The following is a 25,464-nucleotide window of genomic DNA, read 5'->3' on the forward strand; positions in this document are numbered from 1 at the left end:
AGGTTAGGATTAGAAGCTGAGGTTCTGCCCACTGGATGACAGTGTTTTTGATGGTAAGGGGATTTCCGATATAGACATAGTCATGACAGCGCCATAGGGTTGGCTGGCATGCTGTGACTTTGTTATGCTGAGATCTTGTCAGAAATTACAGGGGGTACATGCTTTTAAGCTGCACCTTAGAATCATTTTGCTATGGGTTTGCTTGATTGACTAATGTGCTCCAATTCTGGTCTTTTATGATTGATGCAGCGTATTTGTGCTTTGCATTGTATATTGAGATGACATGTATTTAAATCCAATAATTGATTTTTTAACTAAGCTTTTGAATTAGTTTGGAAACCGTAGTGTAGGTTTTGAAAGATTTTATTAGTATTGATCTAGGTGACTTAAATTGAGCAGTGTATATTGACTCTGATTTTTCTTAAGCAGAAAGGATAAGACTTTTTTTTGTCAATGGAAAGATGATTTATGCCCCATGATTAGGGCATGGATGTAGATTGATTTTGATTACATAGATATGACTTGTTACCTATCATACAAATGTGTTTGTGTCCAAAGTGAAATTGGAAGACAACACTATTGACCTATTGAGTAAGCAATGAGGGTTTTGATGTGTTAATAAATGCTTTTTTTTACAATGTTGATCATTACTAACTCTGATACATTGGTACGTGGAAATGCTAATGACAGAGGACCTTCATCAGAAGTTGGGCGGTGCAGTAAATATAATGTGACATATATAGCATTACCGGCACATTTCTGCCGCATTAATGCACCGCTCAATCACGAGTTTGGGGGAAAGTCAGAGGATTCTCCTCCAGCTCCAGCTCTGAACTGGGCATGAATGCGCCAACTGTCTGCCCATTTTCGGCACAATTACTGCAGCTCAATTACTGCTGCGGTAATTGTGCCGACAATGTCCGATTGAGTCCGATGGGCTCAAAGAAATTGGGGCTGCTAGGGAGAATTCTCAAGAATGTGCTAATTTCCCTTACCTTTTGAGACCCCTAGCAACTTTGTTGGATTTCTAGGATTTGATTTTTTACCTGGGAAGAGTGTGAGCCTTTCTTTCCCACTCTTCCATGCATTTTGATGTGTGTTTCACTTTTGTGTTCTTTGGTTATGGAGTTTTAAAACAACTCCATGGGCATCATCTTTTTCTGTGTGTCACAAAGCACCTTCAGTGCAGTGGCACAGGGATGTCTTTCAGACTTCCTAAGGTTTAGGTACCTTATCTGGGACTGACTTTTGTCTCCCAGAGCATGTAAAGTTAAATTGACTTTACTAGTCTCTTTAAATTTACTGACCTAGCACACACTATAGAGTGCTGGAGGGGTAGTCTAGTTTTCTCTGAGTCAAAACACTCATGTAACAGTCAAATGTTACCCTTTCCTACTTTAAATGGCTGGTGGCAATGATTTAGATCAAACTACCATGATTTTTCCCGACCACAAACAAAGGTAGCTAAAAATCGGGCCAGCCATGTTTTTCAATATGGTGCCCAAGACCTATCTGTAAAAACAGACTCCGGTCGACTTTTTTTGCCATTTTTTTTAGGAAAGGTCCTTCTTGTGTTTGTCTCTTCGCGCAAAACCAGGTTTGGTCCCTTTGTTCATTGGCCTTTGGCGGGCTTTAGTGCTGAAGCCCTCCTCTGGCGCCTGAGTGTCTGGGATGGGCATGATGTGAGGGAGGTGCCCGAAACTCCCTATGCTTAGTCTCCTAGGATACCTGAATGTACTCTGGTGTGATTGGCCGTCTGGCTGTCCGGCAAGGACAGCCACCCTGCTGTGTGAGTGACAGCCAGGCTGCAATGAATGGGGGAAAACTATTTAAAAGCAGGTCTCTGGGACTTGGAAAGCAGAGTCAACCACTGGAACGAAAGAACCGAAGACGAGCTGAAGGAAGAGGACTGCTGCAACTCCTGGACGACCGGTGAAGCCCTGCTGTAGGTCTGAATTGCCTGAAATTCCATCGACAGAGAAGCCCCTCAAGGTTAACTTCTTCCCTTGGGTTTGGTGGGAACAACCAACTCGTAGGCCACCTGGACACCGTCCCCATCTGGTCGAATTTTCATCAGAGTGCTGTTGAAAACCAAATAGCCAGAGGGAAGGAAACCAGCTCGTGGACATTAAGGCATTCACACCTTAAACCGACGTCTTGCTTAAGCTTTTGACCTCATCCCTGGGCATTGCAGGAACCTCCCGACGTCCTCCTTCTTGTCCCCACGACTGAAGTTTAGGAACATTGAGATCTGATCCAACTGCCAGGAACAACTGCCTCAGCTACACCTCTTCTTCAATACAATGCTACTGTGCAAATGCTGTCCGGAAATCTTTCTGGCCATTATGAAAATTTGTGGAAAGTTTCTCAATTTCGAAGGCTTGTCCTTCCCTAAACATTCGTCAAACTTTTCGCCTAGCCTAATTCTTCTAAACTCTGGCAAAGACTACCAGAACTGTGCTATCCTATATAAAGACTCTGACCATTGACTTTGGCCTAGGCCTATGAGCTGAATTGCTGGTTGTAGTTTACTGAAACCCTTTGCCCTGCCTATGCAAGTATTTGTGCAGTCTTTTCTTACAACCTTGTCTTTTTACTCCTTTTGAAAATATCTGAAATGCCATTTTGCTCCCACTTCAGGGGAGCTGAACTTGTTCATTTACTTACCGGTTGTGCATTTGTGGTTTATTAGCGTGTGATATTGAGCTGCTCTTGCTAGTGTAATGTTTTTAAACTGACTGTGTAAATAAATGTATATTCTTTTACCAAGAAAGCTTGAGTAAGTGTTTGAATCACTGTAATTGTTTGTCCTTTGTGTAACTTGCTCTACTACTCACTTTACTCTTGAGATAAGTCTGGCTGCTGAGCCATCGCTCGCTACCACTTTACAGTGTAGTACAGGCTTGTATCAAATTTGAAATTGTACTTACACTCGTAGTCTTAATTATGTGTAGCGTTCCCAAAGGGTACTGCACATGAATCTGCCTATCAGGGACTTACACCGCCACTGCCACCGCCATCGCCACCACCACCACCACCACCAACACAGCCAGTTGTGTATCCGCCAGTAATACTGCCGCACCAAGTGGCAGTAACGGTAATCATGTTGGGTAGAATTCCGGCAGATTTAGCACCAGGATACCACCCAACTCCTGATGAGGCCCAAAGTGTTATATAATGCATTACGTCTATTTCCCTGAACTCCTTCTGTTTTGTCAACTCTCTACCCCTATTTATAAAAACTTGGAAGTGACAGGAAGTGTCATGGACTTGTTGCAGAACCAGTGAGTAAGTCAGGTTTGAGGGTTGTACTTTACTAGCGACGCAAGACTGAGTTGGGAAGGGAAATACACTTTAAGCACCCCCAACCCAATTATAAATCATTATAGCAAGAACACAAATCGGTACTGAAGATAAGACAAGGGGAGACGTCCTTTTCACTCTAAACCAGTGGCTGATAGTTTCCCTGTCGCATAGCAGAGCGCTAAACCTTACTCTTAGCTAAGCAGGGTGATCCCAAGGGACACGCGACAGAATCGGACAGAAGGAGATATTCCCTCATGTAAATTCAGCCGTTTCTCACAGAAAGGAATCTTCTCTGCCCGGACTCTACAGCTTCCTGTAACTTTTGTAACGACAGAGGGTGTGCATTGTGTGACACCTCCTTACGGTACTCTTGCGATGCCTATTTGTGCTCACAAGCAGTGCATCTAATTGTATGCAGACACTGCCTCACATGTCTTACATGTTACCGTACTTTATGTACACACTAATTCACATGTCTTGCATGTATTTATACTGCAATGCAACCGTTCGTGACTTGGCACTTTGTTCATCTCTACAAAATTCATCAACATGCATACCATTGCCGAATGAGCTTAAATTAGTCCTATGCATTAACTATTCAATCATACCTCATATATTGCATATTACTTCATCTGATTTCTTGAGCATTCATTCCATTCTCCCTCTGTCTTCATTATTAAGGGCCTCATCAGGGGTTGGGCGGAGCAGTAAAAATGCTGCAGTAACGCTATTACTGCTGCATTACCGCTGCATTACCGCTCTGCCCATTCCTGAGTTTTGGCAGAAAGCGGGAGGTTTACCGACCATTGGTGGCACTGTTACCACTAGTGCTATTACCACCAGCGGTAATAGCACCCAAAAGTCCCATACAGTCCTTTGGACTGAAAATAAATGGGGATTAGCAGCGCCATCACAACTCGGGATCTGGCGCAAATTTGTGCTGGACTGAGTTGCGGTAATGCTTTTAGCATTGGGCGGTATCCTTGTGCATCAACCTCTGGGATACCGCCCAACTCGGGATGAGGCACTAAGTATTCAAACCATTGATTCTCATCTTAAACATCCTGTCAGTGAGCTTGCACAACTGAAAACTGCGTTCCCATGTTAGCATGGGTGCATACTTAACTCATAATCATCTTGCTACTACTAACTATCCTTGTTAGTTAGCCTGTTATGAACGATTCTTCACCAAAATACACCATTCACACTCAATAGATTACCTAAACCCTAGTGCATGGTTTTACTCAAAGAAAATATGCACTCTTCAACTAACATATCCTCCTCAGCCCCCTGCCACCCACCCTCCCTCCTAAGTATGCACAGTGCCTTCTTCTGTATTCTATGTGATAACTATGCCTGTAACAGCGCCACAATGCCCCCGGGCTGATGCACGCTTTATAAATGTTAATAATAAATAAATAAATATGCGAATAAATCAATCAAAACCCCTTATTTTACTTTCATATTCTTTGGTCAGGATTTTCTCCCGCGTTTGTACTTCAGTGTTCAGTTTTGTATTATGCTTTATGTTTAATTAACATCAGTAACCTTCAGTTCAATTCACTGCAACAAAAAAAAAAATCTTTATTTTTTTTTTACAGTTCCAAGTGAAGGTCTTTTGTAAATATTGGCGGATTGTTCATCGAATGTGATGTGGACTCATCGCAGAACACATGTTTCCCCTTTATTTACCTTTTATTTTCAATGTCACCTGGTTCTTTCCTTCCAAACTCCACCACTACTCGGATAATATCCTTCAGATGCGCGCTATGGCTTCATTGGTCCGCTGTTCCCCCTGTACTGCGCTGCTGCAAATTAATCATGTTCCCACGTCTATGGTTTCTTTTCTCTAATGCGCCTTCAGGGTGAGGTTCAGAATTCGTTTCACTGTTTCGCATTCATGAAGCGCCACTGCTCCAGTGCGCCCATTACCTAATGACGACTTTCCAGAGTTTGGAGGCTTCTTGGCTCGCGCTGGCCGCAAGTAAACTTTCAAGTCTTTTTCTGTGTTTGCTGACCCGTTATTCTTAACATTTTAATGTCCTTTTGTAATTGGCGGTAGCTCTATGGGCACTGCAGTGATTTGGGCCCTGATTCACATAAGTGTTTTATAATGGCGCAATCCCATTGGAAAACAGTCTGTGAATCAGGCCCTTAATCATGATAATTGATAGTTTGATATGATATGTATTTTTTTTAGCATTACTTAAGTCTGGAACACATTCTCATACTAATGTCATTTAATATCTATATTTAGCGCTGAGCAGCAGGGTACTTACAGGTTTCTCTCTGCATTCCATCTTCTCACAGCATATGACACACCTATTTTCAACAGCACAATCCTTGCTCTTGGCTTCTCTTTGGATGACTGTTCATGGTTTCATTTTTTGTAGTATTTGTGCTCATTTTTCTCACTGTACATGTTGTTCTCCCTTTTCTGCTCATTGACCGACATTTTCTATGCTCTCTGGCATGTCTTGCTCACTGGCACGTCTTTCTTATTTGGCAAACTTTTCTGTATCTATTGGCATTTTATTTCACTCCTCTCTGGCATCAGCTTCCTGTGCTCACTGGCCCCGACTGGCTCCTTTGTCTTCTTCAGCTTTCCCATTGTCCCACTCACTCTGGTAGATGTTGGGCTGCTCCTTAAGTTGTCTTTTTCTCATTCCATGGATGATTTTCTGAGGAGGGTGGCTGTAATTTAGGCTGCCTCCCACAGCAGCCGGTTTACCTCGTCGCCATTTAACGTTGTATTTAATGATGCACGCAGTGATGACTCTCGGACAGCATCTTCAGTGCAGGGCTGTTTATTGGTTACAGAAAACATCAGTGGTCATCTTAACAAGTATATATCAGTAGTCACTGGTCATCCATCCCGTCCCTTGTCAGGTCTCCCTCTCAACTGCTCTGGAACACTCACCCTGCCATCAGATGGACGTTCCATGATGTCATCAGCCTGCTTGCTCAGGCAGGGAAGTGCAGGATATAACAACCATTCAGATGAATATCCCAAAAATTAATTAACTCCCAGAGAGCAAATAAAGTTTTTTTGGGGCAGTCCTATTTATAAGATAAGTCATTAAAAGGGGACCGGGCTGTAAATGAAAGTTTGCCGAAATATATTTAAATTATACTGTCCTAGAATCCAAGATTGCAGTCACCAAGTAGTCATTAATTCACTGAGTTTTCAGGTGAAAAGATTTAATGTGGGTTTGTGAATGTGATATGTAACATGACTCACAGATTTTCAGGATTTATAAACTTCTTGACCTCTGAAACCATAGTTTATATAAAAGGAAAATTGTAAGTAGAGTTTTCCAGACTTCAAAATGAAATAGTAAGGAGGTTAGTTTCTCCCCTTCAAGAAAGTAATATCAATTTAAGTAACCATTGTCATTTTTCTGAATAACATTGCACAGGAGTAGAAAGATTCTGCCTTAATTGGATTCCTAATGCCAATTAAAGTTAACTTACTGATTCCTTTTTTTATTTCAATTGTATAATCTCATGCTTGTGTGGCCCTTTAATGCTCCAAGGTATTTCACTTTCGAAATTAAACCCTCTATCCTGAACCCCAGCCTTTAGAATAATCAAGTGAACTCTCAAACATTCTTCCATGTATGTCCCAGCTAGAAGCCAATAGTGTCTGGTGTGTTAGAGATGATTCCACACTAGAAAAGACAGTGAATATTTGTCTGTGATACCAACACTTGTGGATGGTCTCAGTGAAAACTAAGTGAATTGTATTGTAAAAATAATTCCAAGAATGGTGTTGTGTTTTTGAATTCAACCACCAAGGACAATTTGTATGCTTTTATTGGAGAGTTTTACTCTTGTGAAGAATAGTTATTTAAATGTGCATTCATACTTTTAGATCGTTGTGTGTATTGTGAATGTAACCATTAGCAAGACAATAGTAGGCAGATTTCTTTTCTTTTTTGTAGACAAGCTGACTGTATTCTTGTGGGATATTGTGGGTCAATTTCCAAGCATTGAAATGTAGACAACATCTATAATGCCTTGCTTTATTTTAAATAAAGCAGACTATTCAGATTAAAAACAGCCTTTTTCTTGTCCCAGATTTTGGAGTGCAATTGTCATGCTGGGAGCATTACATTGGGGATATTTTTCTGTAAAAAAAATCAAACAATAGAATGTAGATATATTCCATAGGTAGAAGTCATTACAGGCCTTCATTGCAACCCAATAAAGCAACTCTTCTTTAGGCTAATAGGCATTAAGCCTATATTTTGCAATAATGCATATTTCAGGATGCGGGCACTACGTGAAAAGAGGACTAGTAGTTAAAGAATGGGACTTAGCTGTATAACAGATGAATTGAATGGGTGGCAATGGATTGTAGAGAATCCTGCAGATCCCCCACCAACACCCTGCCTAAAGTCTCCTCCCAGATGGCCAAGGGAAGGCAGGCACTTCCTGATCCCAATCCTGGGGCTGTGTAATGCGGGAGGATCACCCAGGAGGAGACAAGGCTCAGGGCAGTGGGGAGATTTTGCAGGGTGAGACGCACTATTTCTCCTTAGAGAGGGATAGACACTCTTACCATTGGGTAGAAGGAAGAACTGACTTATTGGCAGTTTAATATATCTCAACCTACTATTAAGGATGAAAGGATAAGCTCCAAGGGTATTATCCAGCAAAGTGTTATATCCAAAGAACAGGTATTTTGTACCCCAAAAATCAAATATCCTCCCCAATGTAAAAGTATACCAAACCGAATGATGGAAATGCAGCCGTTTCTACTTTATCTTTCTCTAAAAAGGTTAAACACTACAATCCCACTTCTAAAAACACCAATGGAAGTAACAACACTGTTAAAAGTAGTAAAGACGTAGGAAAACCCAATTTTCTGAAAATGAACTGTATCTCTCAGAATCCCTAGCGGACTGTGATGATGAAGATGGGTGAAGAGGCATGCAGAGGTAAAGGACAGACAAGCAGGCCTAAACATCTTTTCCAGGGTCAGGCAATTAACACGAAGGACCTGCACCTGACGCCAATTGCCTCACCTGAGAGGCATAAAAGGCTGCAGCAGGAAGGACCAGCAGAAGGAAGCTGGAGCAGGAGCTGGAAGGTTGGCAACAGTAGTAGCAGAGGAAGAAGCAGAGCACAAGACTGGCAGTTCACTAATAAGTGTGACCAGAGAACGGGATGCCCGGACCACAGACAAGCATATTTCACCTGCAGGTTCTGAGTTGGTCCTGTGCTCACAAACCCTGTCTGGCTGTGGCAACATTGGAAGAAACTAGGAGAAGCTAACAGTCTTTCCAGGTGCGCCTAATTGCTGTTAATGCAGAGCTGAAATAGTAGTGGGGAAGGGAGCTTAGTGCTTGTTAAGATAACTGATCAGCAATCCTTGAAGCTGAGATTGTTGAAGCTGGGAGAGACAAGCAGTCTAGAAGCCAAGACAGATTTTTGTGGTAGCTGTCAGACAGACAGAACAGGCAAATAAGCTGCCCTTTCCTATGGTATAAAACAGAAGAGTGCCTTGCCTACCTGCATAGATTGAAGAGTCTGGTCCAGGTTGCCTAATACATTTTCAAAATATTTGTATTTGTATTTATAAATGTTTATTTATCACTTTACGCCAAAGCGCTTTACATTACAACAACATTAACTATCAAGTTGCAGCAGAAACAGTAGAAGTCTGGTTGTCTAGTCATTTGTCAGAACAACTGTAGTTGAAGCAGTAGTAGACTGTGAAGCAAAGGAGCCTGCTTTCACAGTATCATTTGTAGAAGGGAGTTGCCAAGGAGAAAGCAACCCCCTTAGAAGAAGCATCCTCACAAGTTATATTAAAGACACTGCAAAGGTTACAAAAGAAGAAGTATTGTTGAAGCAGAAGTGGTACTTTCGTTTTGAACTGTATCATCTCATTCCTGGAATGAGGTTATCCAGGATTACCATTAGGTCTGTTTTCATTGTGGAACTTGGAAAGGGAACTTTGCAACAACCAAAGAAGGAACTGTTATTTTTGTCTGAGTGCATTGTTCTTTCTTTGGAACTTTTTAAAAACTGATTGACTTCACGTTACTTTGGGATAAATTGACTTTGGACATTCCTGGGGGAACGAGATTTTGATTTTGAATATTTGTAACGCAGTCAGGACGGACCTAACCGTATAAAGGCACAGTTGAAACAAAACACATATAGCACAAGAATAGAAAGAGGATGAGAAGTCACCAGGTAAACTGTTCTGTTACTATTTAAACAGAAAGGTTTTTAGGGCCTTCCAAAACTGGACAAGTGTCTGACAATCCCTAATCTCCTGCGGTAAACTGTTCCAGAGTCTTGGACCGAAGACAGCAAATCTTCTGTCTCCTCTAGTAACAAATACCGAACAGGGACTACTTAATAGCAGTTGGTCCCTTAACCTGAGTGTCTCGGAGGGGGTTGTGAGGACACATTTTAGTGCTTAGGTACTCGGGTGCCAGTCCCTTTAAATACTCAGAAATCAGGCATGCTACCTTGAATTTAATGCAGTCTTCGACTGGCAGCCAATGCAATGATCTACCCAGGACAAGCAGAAGTCATCCAAGACACTGGATGTTTGGTACTCTTTCATTCATCTTGTTTATGCTTTGTTTTGTTGTTTAGTGTGAGGGCTTGTTTTGTGTATCCTAGGAGATTTTTCGTTAGATTCTAGACTAGGAAGGGAATCCCCTGGTAGAGTAGGCTTAGTTAGGTTTTCTTTGCAATTTTTGTTTAAAATAAAATGTCAAATACTGAGAAAACTACAAGCAGTTGTCCGCCTCGCATTACTGACCCCTCACAGGACTGAACGACTAGGATCATTTACAAAGGATTGTGTGAGTGGTATTTATTTCTATATATTGTTTCTCTTGCTGCTGTAAAAATAAAGGAGTAAAGTGCATAATAAGAGCCGTCCTGCCTATGCCTTAGGATACAGAAATGCTCCCAAGTTTGTTAGCACAGCCACTCCACCCTTCTCTGCTCTTATCATAACGTGGAGACCACCAGTTGTATGGAAAGGGGATGGCAGGTGGGTGGTAATATGTCTTCCAATGCCACCCTGCCTTCCTCCTTTCTGCCGTCATACAGAGTGCTATGAGGAAAATGGAGGGAGCAGGAGTAATGAAGTTGGAAGCCCATACACAACGTAGCTATGGATGGCAGAAGCAATCAACATCCTGGTATTTGTGTTCTTTAGGTTCTGTATGTGCCATGCTGCAGCTACCCTGGCCTCAGCTGCTACCCCACTCTTTAATTCCCTTGGTGGAAATTGTTCTTCTTGTTGATTCCCAGACATCCACCATTTGAGGTGGTGTGATGTGAATTCCTGTCTGCAATCCCACAGCCAGCGGATTTCCAGGTAGATTTGAAAAGCTACATACATGCAATAATGTAGTCATTTCTATTCATAGTAAATGCACTTTATTTTACAGATATATTACGATGTGTGGAATTTGGGCCCTTTTTGGCAGTGATGAATGCCTATCTGTACAGTGTCTTAGTGCTATGAAGATTGCACACAGAGGTCCTGATGCCTTTCGTTTTGAAAATGTCAATGGATACACTAACTGCTGTTTTGGATTTCATCGACTTGCAATTGTCGACCAGTTATATGGCATGCAGCCCATCCGAGTGAAGAAGTTTCCTTACCTGTGGCTAGTCTACAATGGGGAAATCTACAATTATAAACAGGTAAACGACTTAAGTACTCTTTTTTTTTATTTGAGCATCTTATTGAATGAGTTTTGTAAGATGTTAAATGGACCCATATGATTGCCCGCTGATGCCCACTTTTTGATGTCTGAATTGATAAGATATGAAGGTACTCGCATACCAACATATTGCATGGATAGCTAAAAATCAACCTAGCCATAACCCTTAGGGAGCAATGCTTTGACATATGCACACTGTACATCTCAACGTAACACATGATATTAGAATTACCTTAGTATAATACTTCCACCAGATGAGGCGTCCTTGAAATAGGAATTACAGCAACTCCAGTCAATGTCAATTTTCAAACATCTGCCAATATCTCTAAATGTTATGTGCTTGGCAGGTACAAGATAGCTTCCAGCCTTTACCAATCCTTACCAATGCATGCCTGCCAAGTCGATAACACAACATGCCCCCAGCAGCCTAGATGAAACAGTGAGACCTCTTTCAGTGCTCAAGTGCTGAAGAACCCCCAACACTTGTGAGTGGCATAAATGCTGATGAGAGGAAATAAGTGTCTGCCTGCCACTCCCCTCAGTACTTGTTCACTCTTTTTTCTTGCTCCACTTGCATGGATTTCTCTTGTATCATACATCTGAGAAACAGTCCACACTCATGTGTCAAAACCAATCTAAAAGCCTACCTCCTCGCCTCTGAGTTACCCTCTTAACCTACCGCTCATCTGCCTTCTAGCTAGCATGTTTCCCTTGCCTCTAACCTTTTTCTGTCCCTCACTTTCTCTAGAACTTCATGCATCATGGTCACATCCCTACCACAGCTGGCCATACCACCTACCTGCACTTAAACATCTCTAATGTTGATTGTCCTTAACATATGTAAGTCCACCCATGTGTTGTCCCCATTTACTCCCCTCCACAACCTGGTCAGAATGCCACTGGAACTCACCCCATTGTAAGAAGCTCACTGCTTCCTGGTCAAATTTGATTTCTTTTATGATCAAAAGAGCATTGTTCCATCCTGTATATAAGTAAAATAAATATAGATAAATTACACATTTTAAAAATAGAGAGAGCAGGGTGGGGCGAGCTAAGCTTCTCAGAGCTATGCAGTGCTTCAACGCCTACCTGAAAAGTGTCTCAAATATCTCTATTCAAACAGAAATGAAAGCAAGGCATCATGATGGAAAACGTATCTAGATCAGGTGTGTCTACAGACAGTGTAGATCTCCAGGAATCCCTTCCCAGTGTTAATTCTCTTCCTGTTAAATTTCCAAAATGTCATTTTACTTTCAATTCATGTGTTTTGTTTTTTACATTTGGATGAAACAATTCTCTCCAGCTGCAGAAGCATTTTGGTTTCGACTACCAGACCTTGGTAGATGGGGAAGTGATCCTTCATCTTTACAGTAAAGGAGGAATCGACCACACAGCAGCCATGCTTGATGGCGTGTTTGCATTCATTCTATTGGATACAGCAAACAGAAAAGTGTTTTTGGGTAGAGACACCTACGGAGTAAGACCACTTTTCAAAGTTCTTACTGATGATGGATTCTTGGCTGTATGCTCTGAGGCTAAAGGTAATATTGTACTAAGGATAATCTGTACTGTTTCTTACTGTTTTAGCACCTTTTGTAATCAACAGGTCATCTTATTGCTTAATCAATATTAGAAAACCTCTCCAACACTGCACATTCGTAGAGGATGCGCTCTGTGCTTCACAAATGTAGTCTACATTGATTAAAATGTCGACAAATGCGAGGGTGTCTCCATAAAGGCCCAACAAAAGAAGGGGGATAATAACACACGGTATATTTAACAAAAATAATATCTGCCATGTCAGCATGTGGCCCCAGCATGTGGCCCCTTCATCTTGTTTTGCCACTTGTTCAGAGCATTTTCTTTATGCCATGCGTGTTCACAACAAGTACACGTCAGGTAGATCCGAATACATTGAAAGCTGCATAAGTGCACCGAGCTTTTCAGATTCTTCTTTGTTTTTTAGCAGGCCAAATGTCCATGTCATTAATGTTGACTAGACTCTGAGCCTCGTTTCACTACTAAGTTAACACTTTAACGTTTTGAAAATATTGTAGTTCCATAGACTTATATGATCCTGTATATAATATGCACTTATTCTAGGACCCCACCTCTAATTTTCTGTTGCATGATGTCACCAATTTTATTACATTCATGGCCTTACTAATATTTTTAACACAAGGAGTATTCCAGTTAAAATATTCTTAATAGGTTTATATTTCCTACGAACATGACATTAATTATCCCTTGACATCGTTTTGAATTGTGTTTGTTGTTGTTTGTGTGTCCGACCTCCTATAATATATTTTCACTGCAAGGTCACCCATACTACTGAACATTGCTGTGAAGATGAGGACTCACAACTACTACCATGTCAGTAACCTCCTCACAGACAGACAGGAATACAAGACTATATATTGCTCTTATATTATGATCTTGTAAATTCACGTATGTTAACATTTTCTTGTTTAATCCATATACCACATTATGTGGGTAACAGCCTAAAAAAAAACTGTGTAGTCGAAAACACGTGACGGCTGCTCTTTGCAGATTAAAATATTTAGTTTATTGACAGTTGTGGTTTTCTGCGCAGTGTGGCTGTGTACATGTTTAATTAGCTGTTACTCAGGACACTTGGGGCAGAGTGTCGGTTTTTCATGACCACCGTCAGCAGATACAGTGCATCTACCATTGTATTAATGACCTATGAACTCATAGACATGGGCAGCTGGTTCTAGCTTATCTGCCCCTCACTTGCTTCCATTAAAGTATTTAAGGGGTGATTGCTGATGAAGCCAAATCATAGGTATTGCTTATGCAAGGCAATGCCAACTTAAATTAGGCAAATATGCACTTTAAAGCAATTCAATAACCCTGTACATAGGATAGAATTAACAAAAAGTTATAACATAATTGAACAGTAAATAGAAAGACATTGCATATCTCGCGCCCCAAAAATATGTTAACATTTTACTAACAATAAATCGATCTTTGTAAAAAAGCAACTAATACTTCCCATTTTCTTTGGTGGGAAGTTTGAGCCCATGCTTTCCTGTCCAATATCTGGTTGCGGCTATGTTATTTCGGCTTTGTTATTGTGAATTAGCCTTACGAGAGAAGGTTATTAGTCAGTGCAGACATATACACAATGCAATATTTCATTTGTTTTGCAAATGAATCTTTAGAAACTGTACATTTCATCAGAAGTATACCTGCATAGGTTTAAACCATGTCCTTCTAAAACTGTTTAATTGCCATAATAAATAGAAATAACGCTTAGGCCGCTTATGTTGATTTGTATAATATTTACAGTAATAGCTGCTCTTTTTTGGGTGCATTAATAATAACACATTGCTGAATATTAAAACATGAACTCTATTTTCTTTGTGGTGGGATTTTTCCTTTTCATTAGTTGTTCGATTGAAACTGTCACCACAATTGTAGAATTTGCACTGCCAGAGTTTATGGTTATTAACCATTGCAAAGCCTATTACCAATGTTCCAACCTGCAGTTGTTGCGCACTGAGCATGTTATTCGTTTCTCCCATTCCCAGGCCTTGTCAATTTGAAGCACTCCATGTCACCACCTCCAAAAGTGGAGCCCTTCCCTCCAGGCCACTATGAAGTATTCGACTTAAAGCAGAACGGGAAAGTTGCATCAGTAGAGCTGGTGAAATTCCACACCTGTAAAGATGAACCTGTGCACGCAGCCTATGATACTGTGGACAATCTACAGGCAGGTAAATACAGCACAGGAAATCACCAACTTGTCTTACCAATGAGTGATGAGCGGGTTCTCGTGAAATTAGTGATTACCACAGGCCTGGCTCCCAACACATTTCAGGGTTGCAAATACTACCTGAGGTTGCTAGGACTGCAGGAAATCAAAAGCAGTGTACCATACCCTTTTCTGGGTTTTCGGTGGTGTCATTTGACCAGAATTATAGGTGGGCGATATTACACAGCTCTCGAGCCCCCCCCCATGCCATTGCTGGAAGTTACTACACGTGACCCCTGAACTCGATAAAACAGACCATTCTATTTTTTATCAAAAATGTGAGTCTGGAGCATTACTGATAACAGTCATGAACATAGACATGAAATCGTTGAAGTCATCCTTACCCCTAATAGATATTTATTCAATCATTAACCTGGTATTTTATCTAATAATATAGAGCTAGCCATGTCATCCCTTAGCTCCCTATGCAGCACCTGCAATACATTCATATTACTATGAAGGTTTCCAAGGCACCCCTTTCTTAGAGAATACAGAAATGTCTTTCCACATTGTTAATAATCCAATTTGTTTCGTGATGCATGTATTACTGGTGGTTAATGAATACTCTTAGCTCGTTTTTATATTGCAGCAAAAACATATTTTCTTGAATATGATTTCCAAATTGTTTTCACAGAGGTCTTATATTGACAAAGAGATCAGTATAACAGACGGCATGTTTTGCACTGCAGTGAGAAAGGCTCAAGTTTGTGTGTTTCAGAATCCATCGCTTTTAACTTGACTATACTCTGGTCCTACGCAGATGTCTGTGTAGACTTTCTACTTCCATGGTTCTGGCTCTTGTCACATGATAAAGAAAACCTGTTTTTAAAATCATTTTATTAATGTGCTTCAGTTCATAATTAACCTTTCACATCAAATCATTAAAACACTTACAAAGAGAAAAAGAAACTTCCACATAAGAAATTCACATACAAATTGTAAATAATATGATGTAATATTAGCCTAACTATACATTCTGTCAAAAATATGTATCATAATAAGACATAACTTAATCACTATCCCTTTACAGATGTCTATATTTCCTTAACCGTAAGGGTATAATTCAGTTACCCCATTTCTAACTTCTTTACCACCCATTCCATGGCCTAGTCCTTATACCCATTCTTCAAGGCTGTTTCAAGTCGATTCCATACTCTTATACAATGCTATTTTAACACACAGACTCTTGATGTTCAAACAATAATGCCATCCACATCATGCACAAAATGTGACAGAAAATGCACGTACACATCTCTAAATTTTAAACAGGAAGTCAGTACATGTTGTATGGTCTCCAATAGACTAGTTACCATAAAGTCTGCATATACGGGCCTCCTTGAGAATCTTAAGCTCTGGCCCTTTAATAGCCAATGTCGAAGTCTGCCTAAACATAATAACAATACAAAATGCCTAGGTTCAGTTGCTGGAAACAAAGTCAGATATTGCTGCATTTCCAAGAATCGATGACTTAATTTCAGGAAAGGCAGATACTGTTTCAATTTCCCCAAATGGTGATTATCCGCATTCCAGTCCTATAGCAAGAACCAATTTTGCAATTCTCAATGTAGGTTAGTCTCGCTTTCTGACCAGTTGGGTGTCCATCATACATCTTCAAAAAACATTTTGTTCTCAGCTTGAAACAAATTCAAAATACGGTTCTCCATTGATTTACCCAAAACCTAGGGTACTGGGCTGGCCAGGGATTTCTTAACTGTAAAATACAAGATGACCCTCTTAAGTGACCTGTCCTATCAGAGAGTAGTTGTAGTACTTTAATGAGTCTATCCAATAAGGCTGCGTGTTGCACTGGAGTGCCGTCCGTCAGAGGTCTATTAGAAAATAGTATTTTAAATGCACTAGAAGCTCGATTTTGTGGTCTTCAGTCACGTGGAAGGATGAAGTTGGACGAACATGATGACCAAAACTACGCATGAAGACAGAGCGTGCTTTCACTCCCTTTAATTCTCCAGAGCAAAGAACACTCCCAAGGACAAGTTAAAAGTCCTAATTGACAGCAGACCACTGAGGTGATGATAGATGATTATGCTAATTGGTGGGAAGCTATGGTTAAGACTAGCTTGCACCTCGAAGCCCAGCCTGCGTGCTGCTAACGTAGGTGGAAAAGTACTGACGGAGGTAAGAGTGCCAACCAATGATAGGGGGCCTCGTGATTAAGGGTCCTATAGTTTGTTTAGCCAATGGGACGTCGTGTATTTAGTGTTGTGTATTTAGTGACTGTCAAGACCGGTGGGGGGGTCTGTACTTCCGCTCTCTATATGGTAGAGGAGAGGCACAGAAGACCCCAGCCAAGATTCTCGATTACGGTAGCAATGGACGAGCAATCAAGGCCTAGCTTCTCAGGAGGTGATGCAGGCTGGTTCTTAAGTACAGTGTATCCCCCAAGCCCCCACAAAGGAATGTCCACACACTGTATTACTGAAAACACAGTCTTTATATAATTAATATTCAAAGGTTATGTACACTTATCACAATAACGCACTTTGTGCTCAGGAAAATCAATAATGGTAAATATCTACAATTCTAAAGTGGTACCACTAATATTAGACCTCATTAAAGTGCATTCACAATACTGTTAAAATAGCACACAGATCAATAAGAAGGAAACCAGCAATAGAGAGAGGAGAGATAACAGAGGGTTGAAACAATAGGCAGAATATTGGCCCTCGCTACTGGACACAGTTCTGTGTGGAGATCCCCCCACCTGGGCAACCTGTAAAATAAAGAGATATAACACAAGCCCAGTCCATATATTGTTCAATAGTCTTATTCTCTCCTACAATGTTTTTACCCCCCCAATGTACCTGGTGGAGTCGAGTTCTTCGAAGAGGCGTCGACAGATCCTTCTTGAATGACCCCCTTTAAAGCAGGAGTCACGGATCGTCGAGAGGCGTCGAGAAACGTCGAAGACCTCGGGGTTCGGCGACGGGGAATCGACGGCCCTTCTTGAATGCCTTCCCTTTCAAGCGGGAGGCACGGGGCGTCGAACGTCCGTCGACAAACGAGGTAGAACGATGTCAAAGAGGCGGCAGCTTCGTCCGAGCGGTGCTCGTCGGCGTCGGGGCGTCGGCGTCCTGCAAGGCGGAGGTGTGCGGGGCACCTCGATGACAATAGTTCTGGACCGCAAAGATTGTAGAGACGGAAGCCCAGCAAGGGCGTCGGGTCGTCCGAGTCTTTGAGGTCGTTGGGTGGCGGGAAACCCACCGGCAGGTTTCTCCTCGGCGCGTTGGTCGTCCTCGACTTTCTCCGGCAGGATAAGCGGTCGACGATGCGGTCGAGGGAGTCCTTCGATTGCAATGTTCTTAGGCAAGGAGCGGACGGCTCCGGTCGTCGGCGGCACGGCGTCAAGTGGTTCCCACGGCTGGGCAACACAACTTCGACGGGCCTCCAGCGGTTACACAGACCTGCGAACCCTGGTCGACGGCAATGGACTTCGACAGCGTCGATGTCCGGGTGCTTCACTTCGATCTCCTCGGCGGTCCCGTCTCGGGTCGGCAGCCTTTCGAGGGTCTGACTTCCAGGGCACTTCGGCGAAGATTCAGCGGTGCTCGATGGTCCCTCGGAGCACGGGAAGAGGGCGCCTAGCCAGGTCCTCTCTCGGGTCAGTCCTCGACGATTTCGACAACCTTCAGTTCTGTCGAAGCAAATGCCACAGCAAGTCTTCTTCTTCCAGCTGGACGTCGAGGATCAGCAAATCCAGTTACTCTTGAGTGGAGACTCAGCTTCTGAATGCTTCTGAACAATTTCCAGTGGTGAGAGGTCCCCAGATATACTATTCTGTCTCTCATCCACACTGCTGGCACACACACAGCAGCCAATCACACAGAAGGGCATTCATGCAGTCAGTCAGCCAATCAGGCACACAGTGCATTCAGGCCACACTCCTCCCTTTCAGACACTCACAACAAGGAATGTGGATTGGGACAAGTACCCAGCCATTCAACACTACACACTGCATTCAGGCCAGTTTCGGGCAGGGCTGTCTCAGTCTTTGTCTCACATGCCAGAAACCAGACAACCACAACAAGAAGTGTATATTGGTCACACACTCCATTCACCCAGGTCCCACCCACAGGAGGTACCCACAACATACAGTCAAAGGGAAGGCTCCAGTCAGTCTAGCTGGGCCTTCACAACAACACCATATATGGAACTTCCACCCAACAGCCAGTCAGGGGGAAGGGACAGAGTCAGGGCTTCCCAGGACTTTGGGAAAAACAAGACAACAGGCAATAGAAAGCAAGAGGCCACAGGGGCCATCTTGTTTTCTATCAGGAATCAACTGATCCCAATGGCAGGGCCTGGGTATCCCAAAATGGAGGACACTCAGAGCACCTGTCAAGTTCAGCATGGAGCTGCCACCAGCCCATACCCTGCTCTGTGGGCCACCCACAGGTGCCCAAAAACATACACTAGGGGCACAGGGTTGTACCCCTACCCAGGGGTGCCATAAGGGTATCCCATGGGTCTGTTCACCAAACCAAAAGAGAGAGCTGCACTGCCAGGAGTCCCAAATGGACTCCTGGGCAGAAAACATAACAGAACACACGATAAAAACAGAAAAAGGACAAGGATTCAGAGGCCCTGTCCCTCAGATGCATTTCCAGCATCACAGTCGCCCCCCCCAGACTGAGGTGGAGGGTGCCTAATCTCCCACGGGATAGACACCCTCATCCAGACGGTCAACATACCTTCTGGAAAGGCCATCTGCATTATCGTGACTCTTCCCTGGTCTGTGCTCTATGGTGAAGTCTAGCCCTTGTAGGCTAATCGACCACCTGAGCAATTTCGGATTCTCACCCTTCATCTGCATAAGCCACTTCAGGGGCTTATGATCTGTTTGGACCTTGAAGGTGGACCCCGTAAGGTAGGGCCTAAAACGCCTAAGGCTCCAAACTATACTAAAACATTCCTTTTCAACAGTAGCCCACCTAAGTTCTCTACCCTTGAGTTGTCTACTGATGAATATGATAGGATGTTCTCTCCCTTTGTCATCTAACTGGGACAAGACAGCTCCAATTCCGGTGTCGCAGGCATCCGTCTGGACGATAAAGGGTCGGCTGTAGTCAGGCGCACTCAACACAGGTGCCCTACACAGACTTTCTTTCAAGCCATCAAAGGCCCTCTGCCAGTCTTCAGTCCAATTAACCTTCCTAGGCTGTTTGGGTGAAGTTAGAGCTGTCAGGGGTGCAGCTATGGTTCCATAGTCTGCCATGAAATTGCGATAGTACCCAGTGAGGCCCAAAAAGGCTCTCACCTGGGTTTGAGTAGTGGGAGTCTCCCAGTTCTGTACGTCCTGTACTTTACTGGAGAGAGGTTGGATTTGACCCCCTCCTACCTCATGACCAAGATAGGTAACTTTCCCCTGAGCTATCTGGCACTTGTTGGCCTTGATAGTGAGGTTAGCCCTTTTCAAGGCCTGCAACACCTTATCCAGATGTGTCAAATGCTCTTCCCAGGTGGAACTGTAGACGGCAATGTCGTCTAAGTAAGCCACACAAAAGGCTTCCAGCCCACTGAGCGCATGGTTGACCAATCTCTGGAAGGTGGCAGGGGCATTCTTCAACCCAAAGGGCATGACCCTAAACTGGTAGAGTCCCTCAGGTGTGGAGAATGCCGTCTTTTCCTTGGCATGGTCCGTCAGAGCTATTTGCCAATAGCCTGAGGTAAGGTCAAAGGTGCTCACAAATTTGGCAGCACCTATAGTGTCCACGAGCTCATCAGCCCTGGGCAATGGGTGCGCGTCAGTTTTGGTGACGGCATTGACTCCTCGGTAGTCCACACAGAACCTCCAATCCTTGGTACCCGCCTGGGAACTTGCCTTGGGGACAAGGACCACTGGACTGGACCAGGGACTGGTTGAGGGTTCAATAACACCCAGATCCAACATCTTGGCGACCTCAGCCTGGATGTGGTTTTTGACGGTATCTGACATACGATAGCTCCTGCTCTTGACAGGCACACTGTCACCAGTGTCAATTTCGTGCTTACACCACGGTGTAAGGCCCGGTGTCAGTGAAAACAGAGAGGCATACTGCTGGAGCAAAGCCCTGCAGGCCCTCTGCTGCTCTGTTGTCAAATCGGGAGAGAGTTGTACTCCCTCCACTGAGCCATCCTGAGGGTTGCTATGCAGCAAATCAGGAAGGGGCTCACTCTCATCCTCTTCTTGCCCTGAAGCTAGCAAGAGACATGAGACCTCTGCTCGCCTGTGGAAAGGCTTGAGCCTGTTGACATGGAATACCTGGGGGGCTACCCCAGAGGCTCCCATGTCAACCAGATAATTGACTTTGCCCATCTTGGAGATGATCCTGAAGGGTCCAGTCCACTTGTCTGCCAAAGCTCTAGGCTTGGTAGGCTCCATCACAAGGATTTCCTGTCCCGGAGTCCAATCCACTTGCGAAGCTTTAAGGTCATGCCAGTACTTGTTCAATTCCTGGCTGGCCTTGAGATTTGCTGTTGCCTGACCCATCATTTGTGTCATCCTCCGCCTGAGGCCTAACACATAGTCCCCCACTTGCTTGGCGGGACCTGGAGGGGTGGCTTCCAAGCCTTCTCGGATCAAGGCGAGGGGCCCCCTCACGGGATGTCCAAAGAGTAACTCAAAGGGGCTGAACCCAACACCCTCTTGAGGTACCTCCCTGTAAGCAAACAGCAGGCATGGCAGGAGGAGATCCCATTTCCTCCTTAGGGGCTCTTCCAAAGCACCTAGCATGCCCTTGAGAGTTTTATTAAATCTCTCAACCAGACCATTGGTCTGGGGGTGGTAAGAGGTGGAGAACTTGTAGGTTACCCCGCACTCTTTCCACATGGTTTTCATGTAACTAGACATGAAGTTGGATCCTCTGTCAGAGACAACCTCCTTGGGGAATCCAACACGGGTGAAAATGCCCAGGAGAGCCCTGGCAACCACCTTGGCAGTAACAGTCCGAAGGGGTATTGCCTCAGGGTACCTGGTGGCATGATCTACCAAGACCAGGATGAACCGATGTCCACCTGAAGTGGGAGGGTCAAGGGGACCGACGATGTCGATGCCCACCCTCTCAAATGGTGTGCCAACCACTGGTAATGGCTGCAGTGGGGCAATGATCCTGCCTCCAGTCTTGCCAGACAACTGACAAGTGGGGCAGGTCCTGCAGTGGGACTCCACCTCTACCCCCATCCTTGGCCAGTAGAAATGGGCAGAGAGCCTCTGCTTAGTCTTCTTAGTCCCAAGATGACCAGCCAAGGGCACCTCATGCGCCAACTGCAGTAGGAAGGGCCTGTAAACCTGGGGTACCACCAACCTCTTGCGGGCACCAGGTTCAGGCTTAGTGGGCTCACTAACAAGGAGCTCACCCTCCCAATAAATCTTGAATGTCCTAGGCACTTCACCTTGTGCCTGGGACAGGGCCTGTTTCCTCAGACCCTCGAGAGAGTGGCACTCTCTCTGTCCTTTACAGAAGTCTGCCCGGGAGGGTCCCCCTTCAGCTAACAAGCATTGAAGGTCGGGGTGCTCCTCCGGGCTAAGAACCTCTCCCACAGGAGAGTCTTCTGCCTCTTCTCCCACAGGAGTTGAGTTTGGGTTTTCCACTGGACCCAGCCCGTCCGGAGCATGGATCCCAATGGGTGCTGTCTGAACAGCAGGAAGAGAAGGTGTTCCCTCCACAGAGGTGGCCTTCTTGGTCTTCCTTCTTCTTGCCTTAGGCCTCGCCTTTGGCTCGGGTACCTGACTCACAGCCAGACCCGGTGTCACCTGTGACCTAGTGACCGCAGCAGCAGTCAGGGGAAGACCATCCGAGATCAACCCCAACTCCACTAGATCATTACCTAACAGAATGTTAGCAGGGACATTGTCCTGAACCAGGACAGGAAGCTTTGCTGTCTTGTCTCCAATCATGAGTGTGACTAAGGCTACAGGTGATAATTGGGGAGGCCCACCAGCTAATCTGGTGGTTTGCAGAGGAGCACCTTCATAGTCCTCTGGCTTGAGCAGGGTCCTGTCCACCACTGTCATGCTTGCCCCAGTGTCTCTCAAACCAGTAGAAGGCTGGCCATTCAAGAGGACACTTCTCAAAAACCTACGGGTGTTCTGTGGGATAGTCGCCAGTACTTCTGCGTACTGGTCCCAGGCCCCAAGGGACACTAAGGAAATCTCTACCGGAGCACCAAAGGTGATTCCGGTAGAGGAGGGGAGGACAGTGGCCTCCACCTCAGACACGGGGTAAGGGTAGGTCAGGCTGACAGCCTGTACTCCAAGTGCCTTACCTTTACACTTGGGGTCACCCCTTTTGTGATCCAGAGCCCCACAATCCCAACAAGTGCCAGGAGTGCGGGGTACGGTACTGGAACCACTGGGAACCTGCTTTGCAGCAGGTGGACCACTACTCTTATTCCCACCCACAGAGGACTTATCCCCACTAGATTTTTGGGTCTTAGGAGAGGAAGGTTTTGGTTTACCCGACTGTGACTGCTTTTGGGACTCCTCAGCTTTCTGAGAGGCCCCCTTTTCTTTGTCCTTGTCCTTCCCACTGGAGTCCTTAGGGGACACCCGATGGGAGACCCACTTGTCAGCCAACCTAGCCAGCTTAAAGGGGTCCAAAATGTTCTGGTCAGCCACATACTGACGCAGCTCTGGTGAACAGGCTTCAGAAAAATGCTCAAAAAACAAGAGGTGGGACAACTCAACAAAAGTTTTCACCTTGTATCCATCAATCCACCCCATCATGTTCATGTGCGCAGTACTCACCCAGTCAACCCAAGACACATTCTCTCTTTTCTTAAATTCCCTGAACCTTTTAAGGTATTGGGCAGGTGTCTTGCCAAACTTGGCAATCAAAGCAGACTTCATACACTCATACTGACCCCTTTCTTCCACACTCAGCTTCAGAATACAGTCATATCCAGTTTGAGGCACTCTGCTTAACAAACACTTAGCCCAATCTCTTTTATCTACATCATGAATTGCACAAGCCATTTCAAACGCTTCAATCCATTGGAGGATATCTGAACCCTCCACAAACACACCAACCAAATCTTTCATAAACTTGGTGGCTGGGGACCTGCCACTCTCAATTGGTCTAGCTGAAGTCTCCACTCGAGCTTTCTCTAACTGGATTCTCTGACATTCAGTGTCCTTTTCTTTGAGCGCAAGATCCCTATTCTTGAGTTCCACTTGCTGTGCCAGCTCCTCTTTCTTAAGCTCAGCTTCTATTTCCAACTTGCGATATTCAAAGGCTAACTTCATCCTTAATAACTCAAGTTCCATGGAATTGCTGGGGTTTGGAACAGAGGCAGCAGGAATGGTGGCATTCCCAGAAACAGATTCAGCGACAACCCCAGGGGCAGAGTCCTCACTGGTTGCATCCCCCCCTTCCTCAAGAGTTTCACCATCAGTCTGGTAATCCACCAGGGCAGCTATCAGCTCAGCCCTAGACTTATCCACAAAGTCTAACTCCCTGGCTTCACAAGCACTCTGGAGAGCCTCTAAGCTCATCCGAGTCAATTTACCATTTGCAATGGACTCCATTGCTTGTAATGCAGTTATTTGGAACACACCCGAACCTTAATCTAATAAAAGTGCGGATATTTTGTAAGTGGCACGGTTATACACTGAGTCTTAAAACCATAAGCATCCCACCGCTGGCCACCAGCTTGTCAAGACCGGTGGGGGGGTCTGTACTTCCGCTCTCTATATGGTAGATTAGAGGCACAGAAGACCCCAGCCAAGATTCTCGATTACGGTAGCAATGGACGAGCAATCAAGGCCTAGCTTCTCAGGAGGTGATGCAGGCTGGTTCTTAAGTACAGTGTATCCCCCAAGCCCCCACAAAGGAATGTCCACACACTGTATTACTGAAAACACAGTCTTTATATAATTAATATTCAAAGGTTATGTACACTTATCACAATAACGCACTTTGTGCTCAGGAAAATCAATAATGGTAAATATCTACAATTCTAAAGTGGTACCACTAATATTAGACCTCATTAAAGTGCATTCACAATACTGTTAAAATAGCACACAGATCAATAAGAAGGAAACCAGCAATAGAGAGAGGAGAGATAACAGAGGGTTGAAACAATAGGCAGAATATTGGCCCTCGCTACTGGACACAGTTCTGTGTGGAGATCCCCCCACCTGGGCAACCTGTAAAATAAAGAGATATAACACAAGCCCAGTCCATATATTGTTCAATAGTCTTATTCTCTCCTACAATGTTTTTACCCCCCCAATGTACCTGGTGGAGTCGAGTTCTTCGAAGAGGCGTCGACAGATCCTTCTTGAATGACCCCCTTTAAAGCAGGAGTCACGGATCGTCGAGAGGCGTCGAGAAACGTCGAAGACCTCGGGGTTCGGCGACGGGGAATCGACGGCCCTTCTTGAATGCCTTCCCTTTCAAGCGGGAGGCACGGGGCGTCGAACGTCCGTCGACAAACGAGGTAGAACGATGTCAAAGAGGCGGCAGCTTCGTCCGAGCGGTGCTCGTCGGCGTCGGGGCGTCGGCGTCCTGCAAGGCGGAGGTGTGCGGGGCACCTCGATGACAATAGTTCTGGACCGCAAAGATTGTAGAGACGGAAGCCCAGCAAGGGCGTCGGGTCGTCCGAGTCTTTGAGGTCGTTGGGTGGCGGGAAACCCACCGGCAGGTTTCTCCTCGGCGCGTTGGTCGTCCTCGACTT

At 44.5% G+C, this 25,464-nt stretch overlaps 1 protein-coding gene across 1 annotated transcript in view; it reads left to right on the forward strand.

Moving 5' to 3' along the window:
* Nucleotides 1–25,464, forward strand: part of ASNS (asparagine synthetase (glutamine-hydrolyzing)) — a 299,686-nt gene that overhangs the window by 46,361 nt on the left and 227,861 nt on the right. The window contains exons 2-4 of the mRNA XM_069648540.1: nt 10,734–10,992; nt 12,316–12,553; nt 14,567–14,752. Coding sequence (XP_069504641.1) covers nt 10,744–10,992; nt 12,316–12,553; nt 14,567–14,752 — 673 coding nt within the window. The 5' untranslated portion in view covers nt 10,734–10,743. The remainder of the gene's footprint in view (nt 1–10,733; nt 10,993–12,315; nt 12,554–14,566; nt 14,753–25,464) is intronic.

The sequence above is a fragment of the Ambystoma mexicanum genome, chromosome 2q (genome assembly GCF_040938575.1).
Source record: "Ambystoma mexicanum isolate Mex_15411 chromosome 2q, UKY_AmexF1_1, whole genome shotgun sequence".
NCBI classification, from domain to species: domain Eukaryota; kingdom Metazoa; phylum Chordata; class Amphibia; order Caudata; family Ambystomatidae; genus Ambystoma; species Ambystoma mexicanum.